A 26,700-nucleotide genomic window follows, 5' to 3' on the forward strand; every position below is an offset into this window, starting at 1 on the left:
TGTCTCCATCAACCACATGAGGAATAAAGGTTTGCACGTGCCACAAAAACTGAGCGGGACAGCAGGGACCCGCTCGTCATTTGCATCACATGAAGACTCCGCCCTCTGAATGCACCATTGGACATCTTTTATTTCTGTTTTACACACATGAAGAATGAATTAAAGGTAAAAGACAGTCACATGCTAGAGGTGTTGAAAATAAGAGCTTTTGATTGGCTTTTGCCAGTCCTGACCAAGCGGCAACCTCCGGCTGTTAAAAGTGAAGGCTATGCGCAAGTGCATAAAACTTCATCCACTAGGGGCTCCAAAACAGAGCAAATCCCAATAGACTCCCATGTTAAAAAGACCAACTCCACAGTAAAAATAAACATGTTTACAGCCTGGTTCAAAAATCCATTTTAGGTTTAATAGGTCAGGTTTACCTTCATGACAACTGTGGGGGGAGTGAATTTTTTTCTAACTCGCCCGTTCAAAAGTAATTTAATCTTGAAATTTGGCATATTTAGGGGTGTGTCCTTTCAATTGACAGGTACCAATCTCCACCATCAAGTCAGAAGAGCGTAAAACAACCACGGTTTTTAGCCAGTTAACAACGTGACTTAGCTTCAGCCTGCTTACCTCCATTAGCTGGTTAGCTCCGGTTAGCTCGGTTAGCTCTTAGCTACAGAAAGCTCGGAGTTCGCTCAATGTCAATCATCCACCATGACGCTCACAGCCCCCCTCTCACCTCATTGCCCATATTTGTATTTTCCGGGTAAGACGAAGTGCGTGTCCCTGCCAAGATGGAGATGGTAGGAACCGCCCACCGAGCTTCAATTCAGCTCTTCAGAAACCTATGGGTGACATCACGGAGGCTACATCCATCTCTATATACAATCTATGGTCCTGACCCTACCATCTTAACCAAGGCAATTATCCAATGGGCATTATGAACCCAACCCAGGGGCCCACGCCCACTTGGGGCCCATGTGGGACCCACGTAGGGCAAACACCAGCAGTTTGGACATTAAACAAGATAAAATCCAAATAGTTACACCACAGTGTCTAGTGTGATGCTATTGGTACCATTGGCTGAGTTGTTAGAAATGTCGTTTCACAGTGTATCATTCACAATTTTCACAATGTTGGCGTGGTGAGGGGGGGCCCCTGGAACACTCTGGGCCCAGGGGCCTGTGCACTTTTTATCCGGCCCTGATGGTAACGGACAATCATCAGCCTTAAATCACATTTGATTTGATCATTTCTTCTTATTTTGTCTTGAAAAAAGAGATATATAAGATTAATCGTCTTCCCTATCCCCTACAATGTTGAATGAAACAGGAACAATAAACAACAACATATGTGACGTTATTGGAGCGTGGTTGGTTTTTATTTATAAAACAAAGCAGGAAGTGTCTTATTGTGAAGAGAGAGCAGACGGAAGTTGTGTGTGTTCGGGATAGACGGGAGAAGTGTGTCCGGCAGGGAGGGAGGATCAGGAAGACCTGCGGAGGGGAGAGGAGACCACGAGCCACAAACTGGAGAAGGAGAAAACAAATAAGTAAACAACAACAATCAGAGGGAAGAGAAAAGAAAAGAGGAGAGTCTGTTTCCTTCAACACAGCTGCCAATCAAGCAGGACCAGACCTGCCAGGTGCGCCCAGGCCACGCCCCCTCAGGTAACAAGGAGTTCTGAGCGGTTCGTTCGGCTCCAGGACGGATTTCCATCACGACTTTATTTTTCTTCTAGTTTTTCTACTGAAGTACTGCTCTGCGCGCGCGTGGGTGAGAAGTGTGTCACAGACTTTAAGCAGCTTTTTCTAAAACCGGGAGGTATTTCCCAACTTCCTGTCAGACTGCAGGGTTCTGTTGGGTTCTGCTGGGTTTTGCAGGGTTCTGCCGGGTTCTACTGGGTTCTGTGATCCCTCAGAAACAGGGTCGGAACCACAGAGTGTCATGCTGCGTCTCTGGCTGAAACACATTTATTTACCTTTTCATCATCCGACTGTAAACAAAGTGCAGCTGCACAGGTTCGGTTCGGTTTGGATAGTTTATCTCCATTTCAGATGGAAAACAGTGTTTTTATCCGCAGAAAGAGGTTCTGTACGTGTCTGAAACATTTCTGTCAGCGTTTCCTTCTTTTCCAGAGCTGGGTTTAAAAAAACTCCTGGATGAACAAACTGATTCTCAGAACCTCTGCAGCATTTGGACCCGATAAGCATGTGGTCTTTCTTTAGGACCGGTTCTGCTGCCATTGGCTCCTAAAACTAGTGGCAAATATAATTTAATGCAGAATTACTACATGGTTTGTTAAATACAGACAGAACCAGTCTGAACCCGTCTGATCCAACATAAAGAAGGAAGCTTTGGTTCTGACCCGTCTCTGCTGGTTTCAGTCTCATGGTTCTGTTCTGGTGGGGAACCTGAGGTTTGAGCCCTCTCTGAGGGAAGCCAAACACCCTAACACTGAACCAGGTTCTTCAGAAAAGCCCGGTTAGATCTAGTCTGGAAGATGGTCCCCTAAGTTTCCAGTTTCCTTTACTGGGAAAAACACTGTTTCTGGGTTTGAAGGGAATCACTTGGTAGAACCAGCCGGTTCGAGCCAGAACCCCCATTAAATCAGTCCAACTGGTAAATAAGTAAAGATATTAACTCAGCGTTAATCTGTGGGTGATCCAGCTGGTCGGGTCCGGAGTCGGTGGGAAGGTCACAGTTTTACTGGTTCTGATCAGCAGAAAACCGTCAAACCGACCCGAATGTTTCCAGAACAACAGATAGAACCCATCACATGGTTCTGACCACGGTTCTGGTGATGTCATAGTAACATGATGATGTTTGTTCCATCAGTGGAACTTGTGTTCTGCAGGTTCTGATCGGTCTGTGCTTCAGACTGAAGCCCGTTGGACCCTTCTAAAAGCAGAACCGACAAGTTTCTGGTTCCAGATCAGAACCCATCATCAATGGAGCTCTGATACCTGGAGTTACCGTGGCAACTGCTGTAAAAAGCCACCTGTCCTTTCACCTCATTGGATAAAGTTGTTCTCAGACACGAGGAACACGAAGAGGAATTCTAGAAAATAAAGAGCCAGATGACGGAGAGCAAAGCATGATGGCAGAAAACTGCTGAAGAGTCAGTGTGGAGACTGGAATCCACCAGTTTACTGACTGGATGTTTAAATTCCCATTAAAACTGGAGCATGTGCGTTAAAATCCTGAGAGAAAAGTACTTAGATTCAGTCCCACTCAAGGAAAAACACACGAAGGAAACTGACTATGAAGAATGAAAACATCCTCCAGTAAGGTCTGAAGGTATTTTATATCTTTTATTTCTATTTTACACAAACGAATAAATTAATTAAAAGTAAAAGACAGTCTGGTGCAGAGGTTCTCAGCCAGCCCAGAACCAAGTAAAATGTCTCGGACATATTTATGATGGTTTTAGTGGACATACGATGAATAAATAACGTGACGAGTCATGTCTTTTCCTGGTCTGGACCAGATCAGGGGAGGTTAGGATGGAGGCAGATCCGGGCTGAAAGTGTTTATATCTCTTTGAATGATGTGAAAAAAAACATCTTTAGATTTCTCATCAGGAACACAAAGAAAACCCGCAGAGGACTTCAGACACAAACTACTCATCTCTCATGAATAAGTAGGAATGTGTGTGTGGGTTTGGTGGGGGGGGGTTTAATAGGTCAGGTTTACCTTCATGACAACTGTGTGGGGAGCGGATTTTTTCCTAACTCGCCCGTTTAAAAGTAATTTAATCTCGAAGTTCGGCATATTTAGGGGCGTGTCCTTTTGACTGACAAGTACCCGATCTCCTGCTTCAGGTTAGAAGAATGTAGAACAACTGCGGTTTTTAGCCGGTTAGCAACGGGACGTAGCTTTAGGCCGCTTACCTCTGTTAGCTGGTTAGCTCCTGTTAGCTCCAGGCTAGCTCGGTTAGCTCTTAGCTACAGGCAGTTCGGAGTTCGCTCAATGTCAATCATCCACCATGACGCTCACAGCCCCCCTCTCAGCTCCACCTCTTTGCCCATATTTGTATTTTCCGGGTGAGACGAAGTGCGTGTCCCTGCCAAGATGGCGATGGTAGGAACCGCCCACTGAGCTTCAATTCAGCTCTTCAGAAACCCACGGGTGAAGTCACGGAGGCTCCACCATTTTTTTATATAGTCTATGAGGTGGACTTATGCCTTCAGGTGTGTGTGAGAGCCATGCCCATGTGGGGCCCACTCAGGGCAAACACCAGCAGTTTCGACATGAAACAAAATGTACGTAAAAGCCACACAGTAACACAACAGTGTCTTGTGTATCGCTATTGGTACCACTGGCTGAGAGGTGTTAGAAATGTAGTTTCTAACTTTCAAAATTTTCCCAATGACGCGGTGGGGAAGGGGGGCCCTGGGACACTCTGGGCCCAAGGGCCTGTGCACTTTTAATCCGGCCCTGCCCACAGCTGCTGCAGGTGGAGGAGATGGTAGAAACTTCATGGTGGACCCGCCATGTTTACGTCAGTCGGTTGCCATGGTAACAGACTCGAGGTAAGACTTGGCTCTCCTGGACCAGAAACCCCAGCTCAGTTTCAACGTAGCCCGCTTCCTGGATCGACAACATGAAGCTCAAACATCAGCGGGATCATCAGGACTCGGACACGGTCACATGATCAGAGTTCTGGATGTTTGTCCAGAGCGGAACCGGATCAGACGGGATGAAAGATTTCAGTCTGAGTCGTGTTGGTTCTGATGGCTGACCCGTTTCCTCACAAACATCATTAAGTTGTTCTCGTCTTCCTGCTTCTCTTTCTTTTCCTCAGCAGCATGGATGGAAGCAGCGCGGCAGGAAATCCCAACGCTGCCTTGTCTGGCTCGCTTCCTGCCTACGCTGGCGGGGCGGGGTCGGCCTCAGAGCATGACCAGCAGAGCAGAGAGTCCGTCGGTCTGTCCGGGTCCCAGAAGCACCCGCCTCTGGCAGAGACACCAGAACTACAAGACCTCATCAGAACTTCACACCAGCAGCATTCTCCACCAGCTGACCCAAATCCAGAACAACCAGAACCAGAACATACCAGTCCATGTGAACTGGGTCTGCTTTCTGCGCCCCAAAAACCAGAAGAATCTGGTCTGGCAGAGAATCCTCCTCCTCCAGATGATCCACCGAAACCAGAACCGACCAAACCACACCGTCTGAATAGAGATCAGAAGAAACAAAGTTCTTCTGGACTTGGACCAGAACATGGACCAGGTCGCACTCAGTACTACCAAAACCTTCGAGTTGTAGACCTGGATGCTGAAGAAGACTCTCCTCCTTCCTCCGAGGATTTACCTGAAGGAACAGAGGAGCTCCAGGTCCAGCAGTCCGGAGACGAGCAGAACCACCAGGATCCATTTCTAGAGAAACTCGCCTTTTCCCACAGTCCTCATCGAGACCCGAACACCCAGCAGGTTCTTTCCACCGACCAGCAGAACCTCCTTTCTCCAACAACCCACCCTTTGACCCTGGCTCCTCCGGCTCCGCCCCAGGTGTGCCCCCCACCTCCCGACTCCTCAGGTGAGCCCAGGCTATGTGGTTACCTGCAGAAACAAGGCGGGCCGCTGCGGGCCTGGAAGCAGCGCTGGTTCACCTACGAAGAGAAGAAGAACCAGCTGTTCTACTACCGCACGCCGCAGGATGTCATGCCACTGGGGAGGGTGGAGCTCAGCGGCGCCACCTTCACTTACCCACTGAAGGCGGAGAAAGGAACCTTCCACATCCAGACACCTGAACGCACCTTCATCCTGAAGGTAGGAACCCGAACGCACCTTCATCCTGAAGGTAGAAAGTCCCGACCTGATCTGGATTCACCAGTACGGAAAACCAGTCTGAGCTCACTGGTGTGGAGAAGCAGTCCAGGATCATTTCTAGGAGAACTAGTTCATGTTCTCCTGCAGGGGAACCGGCTCATGTTCTCCTGTAGTAGAACCGGTTCACAGTCCCCTGCAGGAGAACCGGTTCACGTTGCCCTGCAGGAGAACCGGTTCACGTTGCCCTGCAGGAGAACCGGTTCACGTTGCCCTGCAGGAGAACCGGTTCACGTTGCCCTGCAGGAGAACCGGTTCACGTTCACCTGCAGGAGAACCGGTTCACGTTCATCTTTAGAAGAACCAGTTCATATTCCACTGTAGGAAAGCTGGCCTAAGTTCCCCTGTAGGAGAACCGGTACATGGTCCCCTGTAGTAGAACCGGTTCACGTTCCCCTGTAGTAGAACCGGTTCACGTTCCCCTGTAGTAGAACCGGTTCACGTTCCCCTGCAGGAGAACCGGTTCACGTTCCCCTGCAGGAGATCGGTTCATATTCTCCTGTAGTAGAACCAGTTCATGTTAACCTGCAGGAGAACTTGTCTAAGTTCCCCTGTTGGAGAACCGGTTCATGTTCACCCGTAGGAGAACCAGTTCGTGTTTACCCGTAGGAGAACCAGTTCGTGTCCACCTGCAGGGGAACCGCTGAGTTCAGCTGTTTGTGACCAACAGGCGGTGACGCAGGACCTGATGCTCTACTGGCTGCAGCAGCTGCAGGTGAAACGTTGGCGTCACCGACAGACCAACCCAGAAACAACCAGCAACACCGCAGGTAAGACGCAAACAGGGTTGGGATACTGGAAACTTAAACTGGTCTGCTGGTGGTTAAAATGGTGTGATGGTTAAATGGTTTGAGAATGTTTAAACTGGTCTGGTAATGGTTTCAATGGTGTGATGGTTAAACTGGTCTGACGATGGTTCAATTGGTCAGTTGGTGGTTAAACTGGTGCAATGGATAAACTGGTCTTATCATGCTTAAACTGGTCTTCTAGTGGTTTAACTGTTGTGTTGGATAAAATGGTCTTACGATGGTTAAACTGGTTTGATGTTGGAGAATGGTTAAAATGGCCTGATGGTTAAATTGGTCGGATAATGGTTCAATTGGTCAGTTGGTGGTTAAACTGGTGTGATGGTTAAACTGGTGTTAGGATGGTTCAGTTGGTTGGCTGGTGGTTAAAGTGGTCTGATGATTGTTAAACTGGTGTTATGCTTAAACTGGTCTTCTGGTGGTTTAACTGTTGTGGTGGATAAACTGGTCGGATAATGGTTAAACTGGTGTGGATCACTGGACTTCCTAAGTCAGGCTTTGCGCCTCAGCTGGATTCCGTCTAAACCTGTAAAGTGTTTGAAGCTCCAACGGGCCTGTCAGCCTTGTGTGATTGGTGGAGCTCTGGAAGTGGGCGTTTCCTGTGACTAATTCCTCCTCCTCCCAGTGAGACTTGGGAAATCCTTCCTGCAGGGAGGGAGTGGGTTCAGTCTGACTCACTGTTGTTTAACCCTGTAAGTTTAACCCTGACGACTCAGAGCGAGTCAGAGGATTCAGATTCTTTGGGTCTGATGTTTCATGCAGGACCAGTGTGATCATAAGTCCTCTTCTAGATCAGCTCACTGGTTTTCACTGGACTGTAGATCTGTCTCCAAGCTAACCCCCTCATTATCCTGTAAATCTGGGTCCTTAAGGGTTACTATCATGCAGGTTTTTGATGTATTCCTGCTTCAACACTTGGAAAATCTGAAGGATTGTGTTTGTCGAGGACCGGAGCATTACGGCCCTGCTGTAGTCTCATTGGGAGCTCTGATACGAGCTTGTATGACTTGTGGTTACAGCACGAACATGTTGGAACGTGGCTTTAATGAGGGGCGTTCCAGCAGGAAACCTGATGTTTGAGATACTCTTTGATATGTGGAGATGAGGATCATTTCCTGCTGGAAAAGCTTCAAGGACCAGCAGCTCACCCACAGTCTGACTGCTAAACAAACTAGCACTTTCCGTCACTAGAGGAACCACACAGATCCACTTCCCAGCTCTGTCTTTTGCTGTTTTTAGTCCGCTTCTTTTATTTTTTTAATGCAAAGGTTGATCTCACAGCTAAACCTCACAATCTCAGTCAACATCCATACCTATTTACAGCTTTTCCTCCAGCTGTGTTTAGTTATTTACATAACTACAGGTACATCTCAGGAAATTAGATTCAGGGACATTGCATTCTGGGTTTTCATTTTCATCTATAAGCCACAATCATCAAAGTTTCACAGAATTAATGTTTGAAATGTTTCACTCTGTGTAATGAGTCTATATAACATATGGGTTTCACATTCTGAAATGAGTGACAAAAAATATTGAACTTTTTCATAATATTGTAATTTTCTGAGATGTACCTGTATTTACCTAGTATCCTCACAAAAAACAACTCAGAAGTTGTCAAAACTGCATCAAAACTGCCTTCTTGTCTTTATTCCAGCCACAGAGGAACATTCATTTTGCTTTTTTTCACACAGGTAGAACTTTCTGCATGCTTGTTGATCTTTGGCTGCTCCTGATTGGACATTTCCATCAATTTAAGTTCTCTGATTGGTGAAAATGACGGAGTTAACGGTGTTATCATGGATCAGTCATTTATATACAGTCTGAATCAATACTAGCTCTTGTAAACCTCCTGGACAGGATATAAATTCCACACTACCCTTCATGGGAAACTGATGACAATATAAGTTAGCAGTTGCATTGCAAAGCTAGTGGAGTTTAAAGGATTAAAAGATTCAGAAGCTCCTAACGCAGATGATCAACGTGACATACAGTGCTGTTATTTACTGAGCAGCAACTAAAAGTCTGAATCAGACTCCACATAGTTTGGAAATTACCTCATTGTCCTTCCCAGATCGCAGCTGCAACAGCTGCTTGTGGATCGTTACTGACAACACTTTTTCTTTCTGTCTCTCAGCTCTTCAGAGAGGGGTCCAGTTATTTTTAGCTGATGAGCTGTAATGCTTGGGGTCTTACATCACCACAAAAACAGGATGTTACTGACATTAGGGTCTTCTGAGTGAGAAGAAACATCAGAGGGCTAAATATAAAACAGTGAACAACCTCTTTCACCTTCCACAGGATGGAACTGATGTCAGCTCAGTTTTACATTCAGTTTTCAGGGGTTTTGTTGAGAAGAGAAAACGGATCACTCAGGTCATGCTGTATAGAAGTTTCTAATCAGATTCTTGGTGTTTCTTCAGTCAGAAATCAGCTGTTTGTTGTTGTTACTGCCATTGAAGCAGTTTGCCTGGTTTTCAGGTCCATGTCCTGACTTGTTCATCAGCTTCATCAGACTCTCCAGTGTTTGTACAGAGATAAAACATTCAGCTCAGACAGGCAGACTGTAGCATGCTGTTAGCGTCCCCTACAGGCTGCAGAACCAGCTTCCTGAGCATCAGGTGGGTTGGAGGTGGTGGAAGGGTCAGCCTGTGTTTTGGTCTGTTCAGAGGTGATTTAAAAAACACACTAAATCTTCTTCATTTTTGTATGAAAATAGAAAAACGAAACACAAATTATGATGCATTTTCCTTTTAACTGTTAAAATTAAATTAATAAAATATTGAAAATAGCTTGATTTTGGTTTTAGTAGTTTGCAGAAACAAAATAAAAATCACTAAAATATAAAATAAAAAAAATGTTAACCCTTTTTTCATATTGTTTTTAAGGTGATTTTACCATAAAGGATCTGGCTCATGCAGATTTTCCTGAGATGCATGCAGAAATTTCTGCAGATGACAGGTTTGGTTTTGTCATGTCAAAAATTATTTCTGAATAAAATTTTGCGATAAAATCACAGTCTTGTTCCCACTAACCCACAGGTGTCAAACTCCGGTCCTCGATGGCTGGTATCCTGCAGGTTTTTCTAGTCTCCGTGCTCCAACACGCCTGGTAGAAATTCATAAATAGGTTGACAAGAAGCTGCTTGATCCATTTGATTTGAATCAGCTGGTTGGTAATGGGAGACAACAAAAACCTGCTGGATACCAGCCCTCGAGGACTGGAGTTTGACACCCCTACACTAACCGGTCCAGTATGGGACAAGGAGGTTTGGTGCCTTTTGGTTCAGTAAACTGCACCCTTACTTGGCAGGGGTTTAGGGCTCCATCCACCCTTTTTTGTGTAGGAGCATCTTTTTATGCGACCCAAAGACACCATCACCCTGGAGCCCTTTCACAACACTGCCTGGTTTAGAGCTTTTAGACCAAAGAAGAACTGGTACCGGTGCTAGACCCAGTGTTTAGGTGGTTCAGCTCTGGGGCTAGCAAAGAACCGGTTTTGGTTTTGACCGAAAGAGTCTGGTCAGTGCTGCGTCATTGCCGTCCGGTCATCAAGAACAAAATTCAGGATCTGGAAATGTGGGTTTCTTTTGGGTCGTTCGTTGCTGCCATGTCCCAGCTCCTTTTTATGATCTCCAGAAATATTCTGTTAAATTTGTCAAACTAATTTGTTGACCAGTGGTAGAAGCCCCAGCTCCTGGAGTGTTTCTCAACTCTGGCCCAGCAAAGAGTTGGTGGCAGGATAGAACTGGTTTTGAGAACCAGGAGCTGGTGCTTAGGCAGTAGAAAGCAGAAGCGGTGCTAAGTCTGTCTCTGGCTCCAAACCTGCTCGAATGAAATGCCCTGCCAGAGTCCTGATTACACTCTGTGTTGCAATAAAGTACAAAAGGTCTTTCCAACCTTCAAGCCGTGTTATGTTACCTAGTAACCGATTCAAAATTTGGAAGAGAAAATTATGTCAGCTCATGTTGGCATCCTAAGATGTCATGAAAATCACTCTTCGCTGTTCCCTACATAGCGCTCTCATCATTCTCTATGTCCAGAGAACGAAAACACTCAAAATTACCCACAAGGCATGTTGAAAAGTAGTGATCATCAATGGTTACTAGACTGGTCAATACAGACCACAATGCATTGTGGGCAGGAGTTTAAAGTTGTGCAAGTGACAAAAAGCAGGTAAAAAAAAACACAAAACAAAACAAACTACAGATCATTCATTTTTTATCCTCATTTGTTGAATAAATATTCAACAAAGAAAGAATAAAATACAATATAGGAAAACAAAAGATTCTGACTCGAGTTTGGATTTGGAACGACTATGGTGGTTGTTGAGGTGACAGTCGGTAATCATGATCAGTGACGAGGAGAAAATAGCCAGATACGTGCCCAAATCGTCACCAGACTGAGTTCACTGTGTCGTGCAGCCACATGTGGTAAACGAGGGGTTAAGGACTAGTGTGGATGTTTGGACACAGCCTGTGTGTTAGAATGCTGCCTGGCAGTTTAACCATTCACCACAGGAACAAACTTCCAAGACATTCATGGTAACTTCCACTTTGGTTCTGGTTAAACTGGTGGGAACGCGGTCTGGTTCACCAGAAAGCACCGAGGTTCAGAGTCTCTAGAACAGCCAGAATTGTGTTTGTGTGAAAACCTCCGTCTTCTTTTTCTTTATTGCCGGTGCTTTGCATCTCCGAACGCTCCATGTCTTCTGAGTTTTTGATGTATTTCTGGCAACGTTGCAGGACTCACAGGCCTGGTGTGGAATCATGTGGGCTTACGCCTTTCTGGGAAAGCTCCATTTGTATAAAATCCGTCCATCTTTTATCCGGGGTCGGGTGGCGGGGCAGCAGCCTGAGCAGGGAAGCTCAGACTTCCCTCTCCCCAGCCACATTTGTCAACTCACCAGGGAGGTCCAGGAGGCATACTGACCAGATGCCCGAGTCACCTCAACGGGTTCCTCTCTATGCGGAGGAGCAGCGGATGACTTCCAACCCGGAGAGGGCAATCCACCCTATTCCGTCTGAGTATGACTTTTTGAAAACACAAAAACATTTAGCCTCTTTGTATATGTCAACGACTTCCTTGAATTAAACCAAAGAAGAAGAACGTGAACGTGAGGAGGATGGTGGACATGCGGAGGTTTGTCTTCTCCCTTCCTGTCTTGTGGCGTGAAACAACATGTTTATTCAAACACTGCGCTGCTCCTGCTCTGTTCTTAGTGCTGACTCACACAGGAAGCGATGAGTTCACTTTCAACCAATCCCTGGACTGCACCATCTCAAGCTCCAACCTTTAAGGTGGGATCAGTAAATTATCGGACCCCAATGGAAGGGTCTCAAACAGTAGGACTGGACAGACTGGATATTCTGGCACTTCCCCAGTTTGGCTATGGAATTGCAAATAAATGTGTCCCAAGACGTACCTGTTGGTGGAAACAGGGTTGTGTTCTCTTTGATCCAAACCTGTTTACGAGGCAAGTCCCTCCCAGTACACATAAACCCCCACTTCCAGTCTGAAAATGTGTTTATTCTTTGTCTTTTTATATTTTAGTGTTTTTAATTTTCGTCCTCCAAACTATAAAATTATAATCAAACCATTTTCAGTCTTTCATTGTTTGTTAATCCCATTAAAAGGAAAAATTCTTATATTTTATTTTTAGTTTTTTATTTTAAACTAAAATCAAATAAATGCCTGTTTTTTTTCCACATCTGAACAGAAAACAACTAAAACACAGACCTGGAAGAGTTCAGTCTGGTGAATCCAGATGAAGGATTTTAGGAGAAATCTGAAATGATGAATTTACACTTAAACCTGAATTTGGTGTCAAACAGTTTTTACTCATTGATGTTAGTTTAATGTTGAAAAATAAAACAATAAACATCAAACAGAAAAATTAAACAGAAGAGGAAACGTTTTGATGATGATGAAGGTTTGTCTCTCCTGTCTGTTCAGACGACTTCCTGCCGACACTGAAGAGCCCTCTGGGTCTGGTGGGGGAGGCGGCGGCGAGCGCGTCGATGCCATGGACACCTCTCGCCAACATGTCCATCAAACACCCGCTCATCGAGATCCAGTGAGTCTGAACGTCTCAACATGGTCGGGTTTGTGTTCCGTTGTCGCTCCGCTGATAAAGATCTTGTTCTGTGTGACCAGAAACTCCGTTCACAGTCTGAGGAAGAGAACGTCTCAGGACTTGAGTCAGAGCATGTTCTACAGCGATACGATGCCGTGGACCCACAGAGAACCAAAAGGAACCAGCTCTGCAGGTATCACACAGAACCACACAGAACCACACAGATCCATCACTACAAGAACCACACAGAACCACACAGATCCATCACTACAAGAACCACACAGAACCACACAGATCCATTACTACAAGAACCACACACAACCACACAGATCCATCACTACAAGAACCACACAGAACCACACAGATCCATCACTACAAGAACCATACCGAACCACACAGATCCATCATTACAAGAACCACACAGAACCACACAGATCCATCACTACAAGAACCACACAGATCCATCATTACAAGAACCACACAGAACCACACAGATCCATCACTACAAGAACCACACAGAACCACACAGATCCATCACTACAAGAACCATACCGAACCACACAGATCCATCATTACAAGAACCATACCGAACCACACAGATCCATCATTACAAGAACCACACAGAACCACACAGATCCATCATTACAAGAACCACACAGAACCACACAGATCCATCACTACAAGAACCACACAGAACCACACAGATCCATCACTACAAGAACCACACAGAACCACACAGATCCATCACTACAAGAATCACACAGAACCACACAGATCCATCACTACAGGAACCACACAGAACCACACAGATCCATCACTACAAGAATCACACAGAACCACACAGATCCATCACTACAGGAACCACACAGAACCACACAGATCCATCACTACAAGAATCACACAGAACCACACAGATCCATCACTACAGGAACCACACAGAACCACACAGATCCATCACTACAAGAATCACACAGAACCACACAGATCCATCACTACAGGAACCACACAGAACCACACAGATCCATCACTACAGGAACCACACAGAACCACACAGATCCATCACTACAAGAATCACACAGAACCACACAGATCCATCATTACAAGAACCACACAGAACCACACAGATCCATCACTACAAGAACCACACAGAACCACACAGATCCATCACTACAAGAATCACACAGAACCACACAGATCCATCACTACAGGAACCACACAGATCCATCACTACAGGAACCACACAGAACCACACAGATCCATCACTACAAGAATCACACAGAACCACACAGATCCATCACTACAGGAACCACACAGAACCACACAGATCCATCACTACAAGAATCACACAGAACCACACAGATCCATCACTACAAGAACCACACAGAACCACACAGATCCATCACTACAAGAACCACACAGAACCACACAGATCCATCACTACAAGAATCACACAGAACCACACAGATCCATCACTACAGGAACCACACAGATCCATCACTACAGGAACCACACAGAACCACACAGATCCATCACTACAAGAATCACACAGAACCACACAGATCCATCACTACAGGAACCACACAGAACCACACAGATCCATCACTACAGGAACCACACAGAACCACACAGATCCATCACTACAAGAATCACACAGAACCACACAGATCCATCACTACAAGAACCACACAGAACCACACAGATCCATCACTACAAGAATCACACAAAACTGAACAGATCCATAACTGTAGGAACCACACAGTACTAAACAGAACCATGTGGTTCCTCTCTGTTTTTGACACATGGAACCAAGCGGGGAACATCTGTCTCTCCTGGTTCTACTTGACCTGGACTCAGGATCTGCAGAACCTGCAGGACCAGGACCACTTTCTTTAGGACCGACTTATCTCAGACTAGCGGAGCTGTGTGGAACCCCGCTGAGCCTCTGTCTCATGGTGTTCTTCCTCCTGTCTGATTCAGCTTCCTCATCCTCAGGTACACCCACAAAGACTCCGCCCCCTCCTCTCCCATTGGCCTGTCCGGCCGATCAGGCATCTTCATCATGCAGCAGGGCGTCGCCGTCACCGATGGAGATGTGGAGCGGAGGAGCGAAGACTCGCAGCTCGTCCACCATGCCGCTCCTCCGTAGGAACATGACGTCCACGTCCTCTGACCGAACGTCCCGCCTGCAGCAGGAGAAAGAAATGCTGATGGAGGAGGTCAAAGCTCAGAAGGTGATCAATCGTTACTGATCGGGGTCGAGCATACGCTGCTGCTGGTGATGATGATGATGAAGGTGATGACCTCTGTCCTGCAGGAGCTGGTCTGGATCCTCCACAAAGCCCTGGAAGCAGCTCAGCTGGAGAAGAGGACCTGTGCAGAATTTTTGGCGGAGCAGGATGAGCAGGAACGCCTGGAGCTGCTGCGGCACCGCGAGCGACAAGCGGCCAACCTGCGGGGTCGGCTGGAGGACGCCAAGATGGAGGCAGAGACGCTGAGGAGGAGTCTGGCAGACAGAGACGCGCAGGTGGGCGAGCTGCAGGACAACATCCGGAGGCTAACGGAGAAAAACAACGCCAAGCAGCAGGTGAGGAGCGGTCGGGGTGAAACCCACACCAAACCAGTCTGCTGCTGGAGTGTGGCTCTTCCAACTGGGTGTAAACCAGTCTGCTGCTGGAGTGTGGCTCTTCCAACTGGGTGTAAACCAGTCTACTGCTGGAGTGTGGCTCTTCCAACTGGGTGTAAACCAGTCTACTGCTGGAGTGTGGCTCTTCCAACTGGGTGTAAACCAGTCTACTGCTGGAGTGTGGCTCTTCCAACTGGGTGTAAACCAGTCTGCTGCTGGAGTGTGGCTCTTCCAACTGGGTGTAAACCAGTCTACTGCTGGAGTGTGGCTCTTCCAACTGGGTGTAAACCAGTCTACTGCTGGAGTGTGGCTCTTCCAACTGGGTGTAAACCAGTCTGCTGCTGGAGTGTGGCTCTTCCAACTGGGTGTAAACCAGTCTGCTGCTGGAGTGTGGCTCTTCCAACTGGGTGTAAACCAGTCTGCTGCTGGAGTGTGGCTCTTCCAACTGGGTGTAAACCAGTCTGCTGCTGGAGTGTGGCTCTTCCAACTGGGTGTAAACCAGTCTGCTGCTGGAGTGTGGCTCTTCCAACTGGGTGTAAACCAGTCTGCTGCTGGAGTGTGGCTCTTCCAACTGGGTGTAAACCAGTCTACTGCTGGAGTGTGGCTCTTCCAACTGGGTGTAAACCAGTCTACTGCTGGAGTGTGGCTCTTCCAACTGGGTGTAAACCAGTCTGCTGCTGGAGTGTGGCTCTTCCAACTGGGTGTAAACCAGTCTACTGCTGGAGTGTGGCTCTTCCAACTGGGTGTAAACCAGTCTGCTGATGGAAACTGCTTCGTAAAAATGTTTTGGTTTTTTTTTTTAAAGAAAAAAAACGCAGGAAAAACATCCATGTAGCTTTTTTGTCACTATGGAAGAAGATTAGGACCATTGTATAAAAAAAAAAAAAAAAAAAAAAAATTTAAAAAAAATCAGTGAATTCTTACTTTTTTGAGATAAAAGTCAGAATTCTGAGATTAAAGTCAGAATTCAGAGTCGCCACGCAGCGTTATTTTGCGCTGCATAAGCAGCAATTTTAACAATTCTGAACTGAGGTATACACACTATACACAGTAGGGGTGGGAATATTTTAAAATAGATTTTTTAAACAAAAAATAGATTTTTAAAAAAAACCAAAAAACATTTTTATTGTTTTCATTAATCTTTTAATAATCTTTTTTATAGCAGCAGAATTATGATCTGGCTACTGTGTTTTGTTTTATCCTAATTGGAATCAAGAAAAATAATGAGCAAAAAAAAGTTTTATCCATTTATTTTGTTTCTAATCTACAAAAATCAGCAATATTGAAGAATTGTGAGAATTGTAATTTAAATCAAATCGCCACCCAAAAAAATCGGAATCAAATCAAGACAAAAGCATATCGTCACAGCCCTAATGCACAGCTCAATTGAAACACCTACAAATCTCAATTGTTTTTTGTCAAATCTGACAAATTTTGCTTTCACGTTGCGAAAGAATGGAATGGGAACAGAAAACCTACTGAAGAAGCTGCTGAAATCCCAGACGTTGAACTTCTAGTCTTAACTTGTAGTTAAACTTCTGACATTAAAGTCAGAATTCTGATTTTTTTTTCACAGATTTTTTTAATTTTTTTTATTCAGTGGCGTTAATACTCCTCCGTATACCACAGCTGCGTTTTGCTGAAATATAAATGATACTTGAAGAGTGAAAAGAAAGATGAAACACCTACATCAGGAATTAAACGCAGTTTCCTCTACAGGCTGTTGCACACCGAGGACTGAAAAGTGACCTTGCATTCAGTTTATCAACTTTTCCACACAATAAAACTGTCCGTAAAAAGGTTTTTGTTTTAATGATTGCAGGTGAACACAATTACCAATGGGACGACTATGTTTACTGTTCCACTGGATAAATCCCAGTTACAGAACTTTTACGTTAACATGCTAAACTGGATGCTTGTCCTGCTGCTGGTGGCGACACGTTTTCCTCATTCGCTTTTTTATCGTGGCGTTAAAATGCTTTTGGAAAGGCGAGTCGCACAAAAAAATCCAACTAGGATGATTCATCCTGACCATTCTTCCTCTGCGGTACTTTAACGTTTATTCTAGCAGGAAACAACAAATTCATTTAGTTTGATGTTGAATTAAACTCTTATTTATTTTACAATAAAGTCTTCTCACTTTTACAGACAGTTTCATTCATTATAGTCCAACTATAATCCTTAAAACTAAAATCATGTGATCCATAACTGTTTTCATAGAAACCAGTTCATGGAGAACATTCCCAGTCTAAGCAGACTGGATCAAACGCTTTGATTCAGAGGAAAAACGTCTCTCCTCTGACTGATCAGCTGCAGGTGTGCTGAACACCTGGATGGACTGCAGGAAGCAGAAATCTGTTTGCTGCTTCTCACCATCTTCCTGTGTCTCGTGTCTGTGTCACCTCGCCAGGTGATCGTGAAGCTGTCTGATCAGGTGACCTCCAGTCTGTCTGACGCCAGGCAGTCCAGCTCCTCCTCCGCTCAAGCGCTGGACCCCCAGAGCTTCAAGCAGCTCCAGCAGAAGATCGAGAACCTGAAGGTAAAGTTTCCCTGTAGTAGACTACACTGTAAAGTCATCTGGACCTGAAACTCTGAAAGCACTGAAACAGAACCGGGTCTGGATCAGCTTACAGAGACCTGGTTCGACCAGGTCACTTACAGCGGTGAAAACCACTTCTCCACTTCCTGATCAACATCTGCAGCGTCATTCCCTAACCCTGTAGATGGTTCAGTGACTCAGTGGTTCTAGTCCGTTCTGCTATAAACGAGTCCAGCTTCTGTTCAGAACAGTTTCAGGTTCTTTAGATGCTGGATCTAGATCCGGTCTGGAAGATCTGCGGTCTCACTCTGGTTCTGTGTCTCACCTTCAGGATGACATTGAAGCATACAAGATTCAGAACAAGTTCCTGAACTCTGAGATCTACCAGCTGACCAAACTGTGGAGGAAGAGCTCTGAGCAGGAGAAGAGCCTGATGGTGAAGGTGGGTCGGACTGGAAGAACTGGATTATTACACTGCAAACAATCTGGGCCAAGTTCTGCTACAGCCAAAGTCTGGGCCCGGTTCTGCCACTGCCAACAGCTGCAGCAGTAATGTGTCAGATTTAGTTATTATACATTAACACCAGGTGTGGAACTAGATTAAAAAATAATCTAATAATTACAGGCTTTGTAATGAATTTATCTCCATTAACTGCATTTTAATCACATAACGATATTTGCCCCAAAAAGCAACTTGTTTAAAGTATTTAAACATATTTTAGTGAACGACTAAATAAAATAAGACACATTAAAAACATTATTATTTTAAACTTAAGCTCTATTAATTTCTTGAAAAATACATTTACTTTTAAAACCATAAAAAATAAACAGAAAATGTCCCAGAACCAAAGTTAAAGTGTCATTTTAAATACTTTAACTAACAACTGCAGCTACTCTGTTATGACGAGTCTTCAGCATGTTAGTCGTTAATTTTAACCTTTAAAATGTTTCCGTCCACATTAACATTAACTTCTTTAACAGACATTACCATGTGGCAGTAAAGCAGTCTGTGTTGTGGCTTCAGTCTGGTCCTGCTCACCTCCTGCTCTGCCTGCTCTGGAAGCTGCAGGAGGACCTTCTAAAGAGAGCTTCTAGAGTGTTCTTCTGGATGGGGGAGGGGCTTACGCAGCAGCTCCCGCTAACTGAGAGTAAACTACGTGTTCTTTTAACGGTCCATTATACCACCAGAAAAGTTTCTGAACTTGTTGATAGTTCCTTTTTCTTTAAATAGACTCACTTGAAAGGTTTTAGAAAAACGCTAAATTTAGCGCCAAGTTGCTAACCTAGCGCGTGTGTCAGTGTTATCGGCATACCAGGAAAAATGGTGCACCAACAAACGTTCTGACAAATATGTTATTTTTTTTATTGTGTTAAATTAATAAACACCAAAAATCTGATTTATTTAGTTATCAGATTGTTGAAGTGATCATGTAAACATCATAATATGATTATGAGAAGTTAGATCATGACTAAATTTCTCCACAATGTGCGTGAGTTCAGCTGATGCAGTCTGTGTGTGAAGCAGCGTCACAAACAGTCAGGAAGTCAGAATTTGGGCTGCACATGCTAAAGTATTGCAATGACATTAATGCCTTTTATTGATTAACCACAACAAATATTCTAACAAAGTTTTGAAAATAACGTTACGTCACCACGTATGTTCTCCAAGCGTGATCTGAAAATGCAGACCAGGGTATTTGGTCATGTCGGGTCATATAAAAACTAAATGGTCACTTCCAGTTGTCGGATTACGATGGTCTCATTGAGTCCTTTTCTCTGTCCGCCACCTTCTGATTGGCTCATTGCTTGTTTCCTGCCTTCTGATTGGATAAATCTTGTCTTCTGCCTCTTGATTGGCTCCAGTGTGCCTACCTGGAGGCTGGTAATTGTCAGATGGAGAGCCGTTACCTAGGTGTCCTGAGGAAGCTACAGGAGACCAAGTCTCTGGATCCAGGTCAGCGGGAGGCCGTGCAAAAGATGGTTGAGGATGCTCTGAGAGGAGAGCTAAATGGTGTCATCGAGCTCAGCTCAGACACGTACGAACACCTACAGAACAGAACTTTCTAGAGGTTCATCATACGTCTCATTTCCCTGTGAAACAAACAGGGAAAGTAAACCCTCTGCTGTGTCTTCAGGAATCACGACAAGTACGGCTTTAAGATCATCCCGGACTATGAGGTGGAGGACATGAAGCTTCTAGCAAAGATCCAGGCGCTGGAGATCCGGTCCCACAACCTGCTGCACCAGGTCTGAACGCTGAACTGGACTCATGCTGATGCAGTTTCAGTCTGACTGCAGAGTCCAGGTCCTTCATTTATCAACTGTTCATAGAAACATTCGTAAAATTCACCCTGCAAATGAAATCTAGAAAGTTTGAAAGAACCAAAAGAAAAAAAAGAATCTATATTTATCAAGCATGCAGCGAAGGGTGTCATACACTCCCCGTTTACCCTGACGCCGGCTGCTGTTGTCAGAGTAGATACAGAGTGTTCTGAACTTTGTTGTATTGCCCCCTACTGAGCAGTATGTTGTAATTGTGTGACTTAGGTCTGGTTGAAAAGTACATTGTGAAACAAACCAAACCATACAAAGGTTAAAATTTTTTAGGCATTACAATTAAACAGAGTCCCTTGGACTATCCTGATGTGAATGCGACTTAAGCGAGTGGAGTTGGTGTTGTCTGCATCAGGATTCAGTCAGGTGGTCCACATGCGGTCTCAGCGCCGCTATCGTGGGGTAGTACCATAGATGGAAAATTTGACGTAGCCTCTGTGACGTCACCCGTAGGTTTCTGAAGAACTGAATTGAAGCTCGGTGGGCAGTTCCTACCATCGCCATCTTGACAGCGTCATGCGTGTTGTCTCTACGGAAAATACATATATGGGCAAAGAGGTGGAGCTGAGCTGGATGATTGACATCTAGCCAACTTCGAGCTTTCTGTAGCTAAGAGCTAACCAAGCTAACCCGGAGATAACAGGAGCTAACCAGCTAATGCTAACGTTAACGTTGTTAACCGGCTAAAAACCGTGGTTGTTCTATGTTCTTACTTGGAAGCAGGAGATTGGGTACCTGTCAATCAAAAGGACACGCCCCTAAATATGCCGAACTTCGGGATGAAATTACTTTTAAACGGACGAGTTGGAAAGAAAATTCACTGCCCCCACAGTTGTCATGAAGGTAAACCTGACATATTAACCGAAAATGGATTTTTGAACCAGGCTGTAACCGTGTTTATTTCTGCCGTAAAGTTGGTCTTTTTTAACATGGGAGTCTATGAGGATTTGCTCTGTTTTGCAGCCCCTAGTGGATGAAGGGGGAACTTCCGCATAGGCTTCACTTTTAACCGCTGGAGGTTGCTGCTTGGGTAGTACTTAGAGTAGGCACCATGTATACAGGGGAAAATTATACCCTGGCCACTTTCATATGTTGTCCCAAATAAAAAGCAAATTTAACAGCAGAGACAGGACATTTAACACTGAGACTCTGAAGTGTGTTTAATTTAGTTCAAGCTGACTGGTTTGGATCACTGTGTCGAGGCTTCTATCAAATCTCTGTGATCATGTGACCAAAGACGTTGGACGATTCACACATCCCAATGAAACACCACAAGTGAGATTAGTGATTGGAAAATTTGGTGCTGTTTTATTCATTATCAAAGACCTTTAATCGTGACAGAACTATAATGATAGAGAAACTAGGGATGCATACGGATATTATTGGCCAATATTGACATTAAAGTGTAATATCGGAATTTATCTATATCGGTTTAAACTTTTTAAGTGACACAACACGCACATATTATATATCGAACTCTTCAGCTACGTCTCATCTAACTCAAAATGACAAAATATAAGAGATGTCATGTATAGTTTTGCTGATAATTCCTTTTGTTTGGCACAACTTGCTCTAAAAATATTGGTATCGGTTGATATCGGCATCAGATACATAAGAGATGGACTAAATTTATATATTGGATATTAGTAAGAAAAAGCCAATAATGATCATCCCAAAGAGTAAGTAAACAAAACAGTCCCAGCATGGGAACATTTTGACCTTGTTTCACCCACAAAGGTAGGTGTTTTATAAACTAATATATGGTTTTGCTTATTGTCTGCCTGCAACTGTTGTGAGGATTAAATGGTTGCAGAAAATAAATTAGTAGAAGAGGGGGGCTGTGACAAGTGGCAACCTCCGGCAGTTAAAAGTAGCGCTAGGGGCTCCGAAACAGAGCTAATCCCCATGACGCTCACAGCCCCCCTCTCAGCTCCACCTCTTTGCCCATATTTGTATTTTCCTAGCGAGACGACACGCATGCCCCTGCCAAGATGGCGATGGTAGGAACCGCCCACTGAGCTTCAATTCAGCTCTTTAGAAACCTATGGGTGACGTCACGGAGGCTCCGCCCATCTTTTTACATACAGTCTATGGGCTGTTATCGTCATGGTCGTGGATGATTGACATCTATCAAACCTGCCTGTAGCTAAGAGTTAACCGAGCTAACCTGGAGATAACAGGAGCTAACTAGCTAACGCGGGAAAGTGGGCTAAAGCTAAGTCACGTTGTTAACCGGCGAAAAACTGCGGTTGTTCTATGTTCTTCTGACTTGAAGCGGGAGATCGGGTACCTGTCAATCAAAAGGACACGCCCCTAAATATGCCGAACTTCGGGATTAAATTACTTTTAAACGGGCGAGTTAGAAAGAAAATTCACTGCCCCCACAGTTGTCATGAAGGTAAACCTGACATATTAACCGAAAATGGATTTTTGAACCAGGCTGTAAACGTGTTTATTTCTGCCGTAAAGTTGGTCTTTTTAACATGGGAGTCTATGGGCAATTGTTCTGTTTTGGAGCCCCTAGTGGATAAAGGGGGAACTGCAGTTTTATGCACTTCTACATAGGCTTCACTTTTAACCGCCGGAAGTTGCCACTCGGTCAGAATTTATGGCTTTTGTGTTGGAAGCAGAATGAACTAAATGGTGGGAATCATCAATAAGTTTGTAGCTGCTGTAACTACAGTTGACCACTGGATGCTTTTCACCTTTTTTAAAAAAAACAATCATTTGAAAATAATCTCAAAAGGCTTCATGACTTTCTGATAGTTTTTAAAGGGACCTCAGTCTGAACCGTCACAATGCTTTTCATCTGACTTTTAAGTCAGTGAAATCACTCAAAGACCAATGAATGAGTTACTTTATGAACGCGGTCCGTCAGGCGCAGGTCGGAGGAACCAGGTTAGTGCTCTGACCGTGCGTCTGTGTGTCCCTGCAGGAGGGGGTGGAGCACCCCCTGCTGAATCGCTGGGCGCAGTACCTCGCTGGCAGGTCGGACGACGACCTGTGTGCCTCACCTGAGCTGAAAGTTCTGCTGCGTGGAGGCGTCCCACGCGAGTACCGGCAGAGAGTGTGGCGCTGGGTGGTCCGGGCCAGAACTAAGACAATCAGGGAGAGCCATCCACAGCGCTACGAGCAGGTACGCTGAGTCTACCTGTCCACACCTGTCCACACCTGTCCACAGGTATGTAATCCAGCTCCTGTGTTTGCAGTTGTGTGAGAAAAGCAGGACGTCCCCTCATTCGGTTTCCCGCCAGATCCAGCTGGACCTCCACCGCACCCTGACAACCAATCAGCTCTTCTCATCTCCCTCCAGCCCCGCCATCCAGCAGCTCCGCCGCATCCTCTTGGCCTTCTCCTGGCAGAACCCTGCCATTGGCTACTGCCAGGGACTCAACAGGTCTCACCTGCTCAGAAAACACCTGTCTGTCTTTAAACAGGACTGGCGGCGGCCCAACCCGCCGGTGGTCATGTGATGTGATGCTGTGTGTTTCTCAGGTTGGCGGCTATCGCTCTGCTCGTCCTCCAGAGTGAAGAAGACGCCTTCTGGTGTCTGGTGGCGGTGGTGGAGACCATCATGCCTCAGGACTACTATACCAAAAACCTGGTGGCCTCTCAGGTGAGAAGCCCCGCCCACTAGCTCACCTGGACTCTGTATTTAATGATCTTGAGGTAGAGCGAGTGACTGATGGTGTGTTCAGGCGGACCAGCGGGTGCTGAAAGACTTCCTGCTGGAGAAACTTCCACGGCTCTCGGCTCACTTTGAGGGTCACAACATCGACGTGTCGCTCATCACCTTCAACTGGTTCCTGGTGGTTTTTGTGGAAAGTTTGCCCAGTGACATTCTGCTGCCAGTCTGGGACGCCTTCCTGTATGAGGGCACCAAGGTATCCTGAACGCACCACAACTGACACAGATAGCTGCAAGGAAATCAACCAGATTAATATAAACAGCTGCACCTGAACACACCATGACTTTTAGCTTCACCTGAATGCACCATGACTGATTCAGCTGCACCTGCACATGATGATTCAGCTGCACCTGAACACACCATGACTGATTCAGCTGAACCTGAACGCACCATGACTTTTAGCTTCACCTGAATGCACCATGACTGATTCAGCTGAACCTGAACGCACCATGACTTTTAGCTTCACCTGAATGCACCATGACTGATTCAGCTGAACCTGAACGCACCATGACTTTTAGCTTCACCTGAACGCACCATGACTGATTCAGCTGAACCTGAACGCACCATGACTTTTAGCTTCACCTGAATGCACCATGACTGATTCAGCTGCACCTGCACATGATGATTCAGCTGAACCTGAACGCACCATGACTGATTCAGCTGAACCTGAACGCACCATGACTTTTAGCTTCACCTGAACGCACCATGACTTTTAGCTTCACCTGAATGCACCATGACTGATTCAGCTGAACCTGAACGCACCATGACTGATTCAGCTGCACCTGAACGCACCATGACTGATTCAGCTGAACCTGAACGCACCATGACTGATTCAGCTGAACCTGAACGCACCATGACTGATTCAGCTGCACCTGAACGCACCATGACTGATTCAGCTGAACCTGAACGCACCATGACTGATTCAGCTGAACCTGAACGCACCATGACTGATTCAGCTGCACCTGAACGCACCATGACTGATTCAGCTGAACCTGAACGCACCATGACTGATTCAGCTGAACCTGAACGCACCATGACTGATTCAGCTGCACCTGAACGCACCATGACTGATTCAGCTGCACCTGCACATGATGATTCAGCTGCACCTGAACGCACCATGACTGATTCAGCTGAACCTGAACGCACCATGACTTTTAGCTTCACCTGAACGCACCATGACTGATTCAGCTGAACCTGAACGCACCATGACTTTTAGCTTCACCTGAATGCACCATGACTGATTCAGCTGCACCTGCACATGATGATTCAGCTGCACCTGAACACACCATGACTGATTCAGCTGAACCTGAACGCACCATGACTGATTCAGCTGCACCTGAACGCACCATGACTGATTCAGCTGAACCTGAACGCACCATGACTGATTCAGCTGCACCTGAACGCACCATGACTGATTCAGCTGCACCTGAACGCACCATGACTGATTCAGCTGCACCTGAACGCACCATGACTGATTCAGCTGAACCTGAACGCACCATGACTGATTCAGCTGCACCTGAACGCACCATGACTGATTCAGCTGCACCTGAACACACCATGACTGATTCAGCTGAACCTGAACGCACCATGACTGATTCAGCTGCACCTGAATGCACCATGATGAACACAGACAACTGCGCCTGAATGCACCACACCGCCATATGTGTGTATAAAAAAGTACTTTGATTTGTTACCATCATGATTTGATATCAATAATTATCAGATGTAAAGCATATTTGAGGTTGTTTGAGGTTTAAAGTACCTTTTGATTTTACTACTTTTACTACTAAGGCAGTGGCTCAGATGGTAGAACGGCTTATCTTGTGACCTGATGACCGGCAGTTTGAGTCCTGCTCCCTGATGTTGCTGCAGCACCAAGCAGGATTGTTCTCTGAGGGTCGGTCCCAAGCCTGGATAAATGCAGAGTAAATGGGATGTTCAGATACCTGAAGGGGTCTGTGGCGACCCCTTCAGAGGGACAAGCCGAAAGGGAACATCTGCTTTTAATACGATCAGTTCAGGACTCACAAAGTCACTATAAAACTCTAAGTTTTACCTTCCGAAACTATTTTATCTTCCAGAATCTCCGAGGCAGTTTCAGCCTTCGTTGTGTAAACGTGTAGTACGTCCCTGTGTGTGATGAAGTGTTTGTCGGGGCTTTGCTCTACAGGTGATCTTCAGGTATGCGCTGGCTCTGTTCAAATACAAAGAGGACGATATCCTGAAGATCCACGATGGTGTGGAGATCTATCAGTACCTTCGCTTCTTCACCAAGACCATCTCTGACAGCAGGTACGGACTCACCTGCCCCCCCCCCCCCTTCAAAGCTGCCGCAGGATTTACGGCTGTAAACGTAAAGCACAAGTAGCGGGTCTTTTTGTGTTGAGGAACAAAATGATTGAATGTCTGAACTTCAAACAGATTTTAAACGTGAACTTTGCATCCTGTCTCGTCATCGTATGGAGAACTTCTGAGGTCCAGACGTGTGCAAACATACATATGAGAATACTTAAAACTGAAACCGCAGTCTTCTCTGTGTAGGAAACTGATGAGCATTGCCTTCAACGACATGAACCCGTTCCCTGGGCGCCTGCTGAGGAACCGCCGTGCGCAGCACCTGGAGCGCCTGCAGGGGGAGCTGTGCGAGCTGGAGGAGCAGCAGAAGGAGTTTGTTGTGGAGAACACTGAGCGGAAAGACAAGGAGCTGGACATGACGGCGAGCGAAGACGACGATTAACTCTGATTCTAGAAGAGTCTTCATCCAACTCTCTGCCCAGGGTGTGACGAAGTGACTTTGTATGACGTCTGTTTCCTGTCAG

At 45.6% G+C, this 26,700-nt stretch overlaps 1 protein-coding gene across 6 annotated transcripts; it reads left to right on the forward strand.

Annotated features, from left to right (window-relative positions):
• The first annotated feature begins 1,499 nt into the window (after window positions 1–1,499).
• tbc1d2 (TBC1 domain family, member 2) lies at window positions 1,500–26,700 on the forward strand. Of its 6 annotated transcripts, none has more exons than XM_079249993.1 (17): window positions 1,500–1,658; window positions 4,796–5,762; window positions 6,490–6,589; window positions 12,577–12,697; window positions 12,778–12,890; window positions 14,675–14,928; window positions 15,012–15,281; window positions 17,731–17,859; window positions 18,191–18,301; window positions 19,723–19,895; window positions 19,995–20,106; window positions 23,129–23,329; window positions 23,403–23,590; window positions 23,689–23,809; window positions 23,892–24,077; window positions 26,052–26,173; window positions 26,423–26,700. In XM_079249993.1, exons 2-17 carry the CDS (start codon window positions 4,800–4,802, stop codon window positions 26,616–26,618), a joined length of 3,360 nt encoding a protein of 1,119 aa, XP_079106119.1. In that variant the 5' UTR covers window positions 1,500–1,658; window positions 4,796–4,799; the 3' UTR covers window positions 26,619–26,700. The 6 variants fall into 6 exon arrangements, with proteins under 6 accessions (XP_079106119.1, XP_079106122.1, XP_079106120.1 ...); XM_079249996.1 differs by having other exon boundaries at window positions 14,690–14,928; XM_079249994.1 differs by having other exon boundaries at window positions 4,799–5,762.

Source organism: Telmatherina bonti (assembly GCF_933228915.1).
Source record: "Telmatherina bonti genome assembly, chromosome: 12".
Taxonomy (NCBI): Eukaryota; Metazoa; Chordata; class Actinopteri; order Atheriniformes; family Telmatherinidae; genus Telmatherina; species Telmatherina bonti.